The sequence below is a fragment of the Callospermophilus lateralis genome, chromosome 1 (assembly GCF_048772815.1).
Source record: "Callospermophilus lateralis isolate mCalLat2 chromosome 1, mCalLat2.hap1, whole genome shotgun sequence".
Taxonomy (NCBI): Eukaryota; Metazoa; Chordata; class Mammalia; order Rodentia; family Sciuridae; genus Callospermophilus; species Callospermophilus lateralis.
In genome coordinates, this window is record NC_135305.1 from 84,679,812 (window position 1) to 84,689,030 (window position 9,219).

At 43.7% G+C, this 9,219-nt stretch overlaps 1 protein-coding gene across 1 annotated transcript in view; it reads right to left on the reverse strand.

The window, feature by feature from the left end:
* The window catches only part of Jazf1 (JAZF zinc finger 1), a 334,196-nt gene extending 326,195 nt beyond the window's left edge, over window positions 1-8,001 (reverse strand). The window contains exon 1 of the mRNA XM_076835844.1: window positions 7,827-8,001. Coding sequence (XP_076691959.1) covers window positions 7,827-7,941 — 115 coding nt within the window. The 5' untranslated portion in view covers window positions 7,942-8,001. The remainder of the gene's footprint in view (window positions 1-7,826) is intronic.
* Between the last annotated feature and the right edge of the window lie 1,218 nt (window positions 8,002-9,219).

Here is a 9,219-nt window from a genome sequence, read left to right on the forward strand (position 1 = left end):
CCACTAAGAATTTTATACATTCACAGACAAGCTTCCAGTTCCCTATATTTCAAGCCAGATTCCCCAGGGTAGATGTCCTAGTTCAGGTTGATATTACAATGCTACTTCTGACCTGTGCCTTTGTGTATGGATTCCAAGTGAGTTGGCATAATGGGTGGTATTCCCAAGAAGTGATTCCTACCCTAGAATGGCTAAGGATAATGTAACTAGACACAGAGATAAACTATGGCCATCATCCCACCAAATTCAAAACTAAATATGTCCCCAGTTCAACTCGCCCTTAGCTGTATCTCAAAAATACTCTCAACTCCAATGTCATCAAACCCACAGAGAAATGTAACAGAAGGGAAGTCGGAGAGGAGAAAAATGGTATTAAAATATTTCTTTTTCAAATTTTACAAGTTATGACCCTGTGAATGAATCACTACATACACAGGACTCCTCCAGAGACTCCTCCTCTGCACCTATTATTCTCTGGATGTGTGCATATAAAAAGAGGTATTTATGGATTTGAATGTTTGTGGCATACAGAGAAATACAAGTTACGCATTTAGTTGGGATAGTTTATATTAAGGAAATTTGAAAAAGGCCTTATAAAATGTGGAGATTTAAAAGGAAACACTGGGTGGGCCCTAGCAATATATTTAAAAATGGCAAACAATGTTTTATATTAGGGAGGGGCCCTGGGGCTTGAGCTTCATTGGCTTCACAATAAATTTGTCCTTAAAGTCCCTGTTATTATTCATCATTTACCTTGTACATTCATGTCTGGTCTCTCCAAATAAATTTCAACTCCTTGGAGATAGGAAGCACTATGTTAAGTACTGGCATAGAAGAAATACTCAGTGAAGACTACCATACATATTTCTGAGAGAAAGGGAGAAGGAGCAAGAGGGAGGAGGAACATAAATCTATATCTCTACATACACATATCCATATATACACATACATATGTATATGCATATAGATATTATACACATATGAAAATATATGTGGTATATATACATACACATCACTTATTACATATTATATGCAGTAGTCTTCCCTTATTTGGAGTTTTACTTTCCATGGTTTCAATTACTCAGTCAGTTTCAGTCCAAAAATATTAAACTGACAATTCTAATAATAAGCAATTCATAAGTTTTAAATTATATGCCATTCTGGGTAGTATGATAAAATCATGCATGATCCTGCCCAGGGTGTGAATCATCTTTGTGTCCAGTGAATTGATGCAGTAATAGTACTCACTAATAATAGTACCCACCTACTAGTCCCTTAGTATCCAGCTCAACTGTCTAGTATCACAGTGCTTATTTTACTTAATCCATAAGTCCCAAGTTTTTAATTCTGCAAATATAATATATATTCAAACATTATTTTGTAATTACTACAAGTGGTATATTTGTTGTTCAATTTAAGTTTTTGTAATTGCTCCACATTTGGATTGATGGAACAAAATGGGTTTACAATTGGGCTGAGGTTGTGGCTTAGTGGTAGAATGCTCGCCTAAGCATGCTTGAGATACTGAGTTCGCTTCTCAGCAACACATAAATGTAAAATAAAGATATTTTGTCCACTTAAAACTAAAAAATATTTTTTTTTATAAATGGGCTTATAATGGCCCCAAAGTATAAGAATCGTGATGCTGGCAAGTCAGACCATACATGCTTTCTTTATGTGAAAAGGTGAAAATTCACAAATTAATAAGGAAAGAAAGAAAATAACATTCTACTAGAACTGATAAAAAAAAATTGAGAAGAAAGAAAAAAGAAATTCTTGGTAGTTTTTACAGAATTTAACAGCCATAGTGCATGTTAAAACAGAAAAGGCATTAAATTTGTATAGATGAAGGACATAAACTGAAAATATGTTCCAAATGATGGCAACATATAGGAAAAACCAGAGCAGATGAACGGATGGATGGATGGATGGATAGAAAGAAAGAATGTGTGTTTGGTATTATCCATGGTTTCAGGCATCCACTAGGGATCCTGGAATGTATCTCCCACAGAGAGAGCAACTACTGTATGTGCCATTACATGCATATGTAAATATACTATATATATATATATATATATATTACCTATATATAGATTATATATTATATACAGTACTCCCCCCATTGCCCCCCTCCTTATAAATTATATACATAATACCAAAGAAACAGTGACTATCTCAGCATTAATAATCTGGTATCAAAACCTTATCCAGTCAAGGACATCCATCTCGGGAGAAAGTCCCTATGATATAGCCTGGCAGCAATGAACAGCGCTTCCTTTACAAGGCCAGTGGGTGAGCCAGACAAGGGAAACTAGCCATCAGGAGACTGTCAATGTTCTTTGGTATTGGGCAGAAAGTCTACAGTTAGTGACCCACGAAGAGTCCCTTCGACTTCTGCCAAAGTGGAGAGAGGGTTATTGGAAAGACTTCATCCTTAAAGTGAATATCCATTAATCTTGTCCCTGCTTGCAGCTAGGCTTTAAAAATAAAACATGGTGAAGACTACTGCAGCATTCCAGTTCTTATTGTATGGGGCAAACATAATTTGATTTAAACTGATTCAGCATATGAAATGAAAGATACATGAAAAAAAGATACAACAAATTTCTGACATTTTATTTTAACCAGGTCAATATGCAACTAATTTATCACCTATTAGATTATCATGAAACAAAATATGTGTGCAACCCAGCAAATGTTGTTCATTATCCAGAACATGTCTGTACTGTCAAGATATGAAGGCAGGGGCAAGGAGAGGATGACTGAGAAATGGGAGGCACAGAACAAAAACTAGAAAAAGCAGCACTTCTAACAGATTCAATGGCACTGTCTTCTGTCTCTTAGCCCTCAGTCTACAAGGCCTTTGGCTTCCAAATAGTCTTAGGAAAGTCCCTCACATCAAGTGTCACCAGCCTGCTCCAGCCTCAAGGCAGCTTCACTGTCACCAACAGGGAAGAATTGGGATCTCTGAAAACAGCTGTCAATTTGCATTGCCAGAACTGTCTAGGTAAGAGAGGGCTACAAAATATGTGAATTCGAAAGGAGACTATTTTCTGAAGAATACGGAGGCTTTGGTCCACCCAGTCAGTTGCAAGCCAAGTTTTGGGGTCGACACATTTCAGTTACATGTCAGAAAACTGTACACTAAAGGAAAACAATCACAAATTCATGAAACTTGTGAGACAGAATGTTTGAAAGGGCTGTTTTCTAAAGGGTGAGCTGACTGTTCACAGATGAGAAATGAGCAGAGAAACTACTGAAGACATTTTGGAGATGGCAATGAAATTTTAGATCCAGGGTTCCCTTGTGCATTTCAAACCTCCCCTGGCTCTGGATCTGGGCCCTTCTTGGGAAGGAAAGGAAGGAGCAATGGGGGAGGGGGATCCAGCCGCCAAGCCACAGGGTACAGGCAGAGAGCAGGTAGGCAGCAACAAGCCTTTCATTCACTCATTTATTTATTCATTCAGTCATTCCTTCTCCCCACAGGAAAGGTCCTCAGGGGAACGTACTCATAGGCAAAGGCACAGTGTCTCTTTCTAGTCCTGGGGTTATTTCAAATAAATTCAGGCCACAAGGAAAGACCATGATGGAAGCCACTGGCCTTGACACCACTTTCCAAGTCCACAGCGGGGAAGCCCTTTGCCAGAGTCTAAAGTGCCTCTGGCCACACTGTCTGGACCTGGATGCTCCACAGATGTCACTGCTAACTCCCACACCTCTTTCAAGGTTTGAGCCAATATCAGCTTGGGAGAACAAGGCCTATCCTGAGAAACCTATCTAAAATTCCAACATTTCTTTCTCCCAATCTACCTTACCTTGCTCTAACTTTCCTCTTTTCTGTATCACTACCTTCCCACATACTTTATCATTATTTCAAATGGTTATTGTCTTTCTCCCTCAACTAGAATGTAATATCTCGGAAGAACTGGGATCTTTATTTCCTTCACCAAAAATATCAAGTGCCTAGAACAATATAGATTATCACATAAATTCAAAATGCAGAATTACTTTTACAAATGATTTCATAGCACTGAGATTCAGGCATTTCATATGTCTGGGGCATGACCTTCAGTGCTAACTTTAGTGCTATTGGTGTTTCTAAGATTCCTGGTAACCGGTTTAACTATCTAGGATGTTCATGCTAAGAGTTTCTACAAACTCAAGTATCTACTTACAATGAGAAGCAAACAATCACCGACCAGCTTTTCCCGTCTCCAGGAAACAGCGCCAGGTTTATGAATTGATAGCAAAGCTGGTGGAGAAGCACTTCACAGTTGCAGGGCTGTGGGATTTCTAGGCAACTTAAGTGGGGTGTGGGGGAGGGTTTCAGTTGGGATACTTGGGTTGTTCATTGAGACAGTTGCTCCAGTACTGAATCAGCAGTGAGATGTAAGGAAAAAAAAAAAAAATAGGATCATGAGTACAGCACTCTTCTAAGAAGAAAAATAGATAAAACAAAGGATGGTCTCCAAAGCCCCCAATCCATGTTCCTTATGGGAAGAGAAAAACAGTTAAAAACAATGTGCTGGGATATAGCTCAGGTGCTAGAGTTCATGTTTGCCTATGTGAGAGCTTAGATACAATCCCCAGAACCACAAAAATAAGCAAAGGAAAAACCTACAAGACCTATGTGTATATGCGTAAGATTGCAACGACAACTACTCACATCTTAATACACTTAATAGATTTGGATTAAACATGACAGTTATAATGAAAACTATAGGTCTTGGAAAAAAAATCTATTAAGTGAGACACATGCCAAAGTACCCATAAACCTTCGTTTCATGATTGCTTAAAGGTTCTGACTAGTGGCTAAATAGTAGTAACCCAGAAAATCCTGAAGATGAAACTATTACCTAAGTATATCTCCAACCCTGTTATGGTTGCTAAATAAGACCTTTGAATAAAAGCAGATTAACATATATCTCTTAGTGGTCTTTTAATGAATCTTTTTAATGTAGCCACTGGCTGACAAAGACATGAAATCAGTAAATCAATTATTAATAAAATAACTAATTATTTCCAATGAAATCAGTAAATCAATTATTAATAAAGTAATTATTTCCAAAAATGTATAGATGGAATCACAAACAATAAATAGCATATAAAAATAAGTGAATATACCTTTCACAGAGTACCTTATATATTTTCACTTGTATCTTCATCAAAAGCATATTTATAAGTATATTTATATGATGCTATCTATTAATCAGAATGTTTTTATTCTTCACAAGATTAATTCCTACTTCTTTCTGTATATGGGGGTGCCTTTGAGAATCATGGCCTTCTTCTCAGCAGACGTATACAATAATTTATATGACTCTGTTTAATCTGGGAATTTCAAGCATTTGTTAATTTTAACATTTTCTTTTCATAAAGTTTGATGGTTCAAACTATTTCCAAAGTATGGTAATTGTTAGGCAATTGCCACACAATTTGCCTAAGTCATAACCATTATTATAAACATAATTTTTCAATATTTTCATCATTAAAAGAAAAACACTAGTCCTTTGGGAGTGAGATACCATTATGTAAAAGTTGAGTTTTAGGAAATTTATGAATCTTTAACGGTCTTAGAAAATGTTTGCACAATATTGAGACAATTTCTGAAAACATAAAAAAAAAATCTTTTATAATTTGCCCACAATTAAGTCTTAAAACCTCTGATTATAAATTAAATCCTCAAGAGGGATAATTGTCTTTAACACATTTTAATAATTTATATTTTCTTTTAATCAGTCCAACTAGACAGGCAATTATTATTGGGTAAAATTATTACTCAGCTTACATAAATTCTCCTTTATCCTGATACAACTGTTAATGAGAATGGGTGGAGCATGCAAAGACAGTTTTCCACAGACCAGGAGATATTACTTACTTATATTATTTACACATATTTGTATAATTAAAATTTACAGTATTTATATTTATTGTTTTCCATTTATTATTGGGAGTAAGAGAAGGTATGGGAACTAACAAAATTTCGACTGAAGCTTTGAATTATGGGAGTTTTAACTTTATTTTAAGCCAACCATCATGAAAAACCTGATTTATATTCTCAAGCACATTCACTTAGGACTATCCAATCATGATATGAATCAGCAAATTTGTTACTCCATTCAACTGCTTTTAAGACTCCCAAAACTAGAGAGTCTAGTTCTTCAGCGATGCTTTTATTAAAAAGAGATGGAAGAAGCTATGGCACGAATGTTTTGGAACTTGGAAAGTTTCAAAACCTGGACAATTACTCATCAGAATTACCTGTTCATTTTGTGAACATGTTCCATGATTATTTCCCATTTTGGATAGCCCATTAAAACCCATTCCAAACAAGCATTCAGTGCTTATTAAGAACCCACTGTGTGCAAAGAGCATTATAGGAAAGGAGCAGAAGGCTCTGCCTCATTTTATTCATGCATAAATACACAGCAGTCGTGATTTATTCTCTCAACTTTGTAGAAACGTGAGCTGCATCCACATGGCTGAATCCATGGCATTCATTTGGGCTTCCTGGGGCAATTTGCAGGTCCTCTGGATTACAGAGCCCGCTGAGGCATCACGCGCCCCCTTCACCTTCCTGCCCACACAGGACAACTTGCGGACGCTGGACACACCTTCCGCAGGTGGCTAGATCGCCAGAGCGAGAAGAACCCTACCCATCTCCCTTCATAGGGGCTCGGGATAGAAGTGTGGAAATGTGTGCAAGGACTTCTGAGAATCAGAGGACTTGTTGAAAGGTCCCTGGGTCCTGGGCGTTAAGGGAAACCCGCCGCCTCGCGGGGCGTTCCCGTCCCCGCTTCGCCTGCGTCCCCGGCGCCCGGGCAATGCGCAGGCCGCCGCGGATCCCTGGGCGCAGCCAGCGCACCTCGGGCCTAGAAGCATTTGAAATGCAAATCTCAGAGCCAGGGCGCATTTAAATGCCCGGCTGCCGGCCCCGGGGAGTGCTCTACAGCGGACGCAGTCGTAAGGGCCTCGGGGGCGCCCGGGCCCCTGGGTGTTGGGCGCGGCCCGCGGGCGCACCCGGAACCTCAGCCCGCAGCGCCCCGGCGTCCGCGCCAGGCCGGTGCAGGAGAGGGCGCCCAGGGCCCCGGGGCCCGCGTTTCCCCGGCCCGCTCTGCCGCCACCCGGGAAGAGGGCGAGCGCCGGGTCCTCCGCCAGCCCGTGACCGCCGGCCCCGGCCCCCTCCCGACGCACCACACCTAGCAACCGGCGCTGACAGGACGCAGTGGCGGCGGCGGTGGGAGGAGGAAGCGGAATGGCTGCCGCGGTGGAGCCACCCCCACCCCCCCTCCCACCTCCCAGCGGCTGCAGCCGCCGCCGAGCCCTGACAGCTCGAGCCGGGGCGGAAGCGGCAGGCGGCGTGCAGCGCCCGCCCCCCGCACCCCCGACACCCCGGGCCGCTTGGACCACCCGGGCCAACTAACTCTGCGCGCCTGCCCAGCGCCTGCCGCCTGCCTGCCCGCCGCGCCCTGCGCCCCCTCCCCGGGCGCCCGGCCCCGCCGCCGCATCCCCGCCGCCCCGCCGCGGCGCACCCCCACTCCCACCACTTCGCAGCCCGCGTGCACGCCCCTCGGAGTCCCCCGGCCCGCCCGCTGCACCTCGGGGCGCCCTCCCCCCACCAGAGCCTGCTCCCCGCCCCCCCTCCCCCGCACCTAGCGCCTCTGCATCCCGCCACCCCCAGCCCCGGGACTCGCACACACCCTCCCCGCCCTGCCGCCGCCTCCCTCCCTCTCTGCCTCCCGGCCACCCCTGGCCATTCTGGGGCTTGTCGCCTGGGCAAGAGTTTCCGCGCGCCCGGCACCCCCGCCCACCCCCGGGTCATTTACCGATGTGGTTGTCCTCGATGTGCTCGATGAGGTCTGCCAGGGTGGGGAAGTGGAGTCCGCAGCCCCCGAATCGGCAGGTATTGGAGAAGAAGGAGGCGGCGGCGATGCCTGTCATGGTGCTACATCGAGAGCCCCCCTGGTGTCGGCTCTGCGAGCGCCGGGCGGGCGGAGGGAGGGAGGGAGGCCGGGTGGGGTGAGGAGAGGAGGGGCTGGGGGAGGGGGGGAGAGGCGGGGTGAGGGGAGAGGAGAGGACGGGACGGAGGGAGAGGGGGCGAGAGAGATGGAAGGAGAGCGAGGAGCCACCGGGAGGCAGAGGGGAGGCGGCAGCGGCGGCGGCGTCGGGAGCGGCGCGGGGAGGGTGGGGGTGGGGGAGGCCGCCGCAGCTGGGAGGAGGGACCAGGGCGCACGGCTACAGCTGTGCGGTCCCAACCTTCCGCTCCCGGACCGAGGCCTCACCTGGCTGCGCCTGCCACCAACTTTTATCTCCCTAGGCCTGCCCTTCACAGTCTGTCATACATGCAATCTGTTTGGAGCCTCTTCGGGTTATGTATATTACATGCTTAATAGATCCATACCTATTAATTACACATACTTCCCTGACATAAGCACCCAGGGAGTTACCAGGCCCCTGTCATGGACATTTGTTTGCACTTGGCCACCTGTCTGGGTGTGACACTGACATTCTCAGGAGACCCAGGAAAGGTAATTGTGTGCACCTTATTCTTTAAACCTCAAAAAAAAAAAAAAAAAAAAAAAAAAAAGTCCATATTCTCTAGAGGTTTGCACTAATTGATTTTAATGAAGCTTCCCCCTAGGCCAGAAGAAATTCTTAGCTTTATTTAAATTTCAAAATAGAGTGCTTGGTTGTCAAGTGCATTTGCCTGGGTTTTACATATGTACAACGTTTGTCCTATTCCTTTCTCCTTTAGGGAAAACAAAACCCAAAATAATTTTATTACCCCAAAATACAGTACACCACACACCCACTACCTGTCTCAGAACTGGTGATTAAACCATCGCTGTTTCTGCCCCCGAAGAAAGGACAGTGTATTGGTTAAGGCTAAAAGTGGAAATTAGGCTAGGGACATATTTATTCCTTAATGAAAAGTAAAATTTCATGAATCAATCAAGATTATGCCATCCCATGAGCATTTAAACCATAACATTGACCAGTTAAGCCCTTTAAGTTGAATTTTGCAGTTTCTCTGAAAAGCCAGCATTTTGCTAAGAATCAATTACCTTGTTCCCACCCCCACTACACCCCAGTTGCAGTAACATTTTTACCTGTACAGTGTGTGCTTCACCAGTAGCACTTTTCCACCTAAGGAACATTGTGCATTATCAGCAATTTAATATCCAAAAAATGCAGTTTATCAATATATGCATCCAGAAT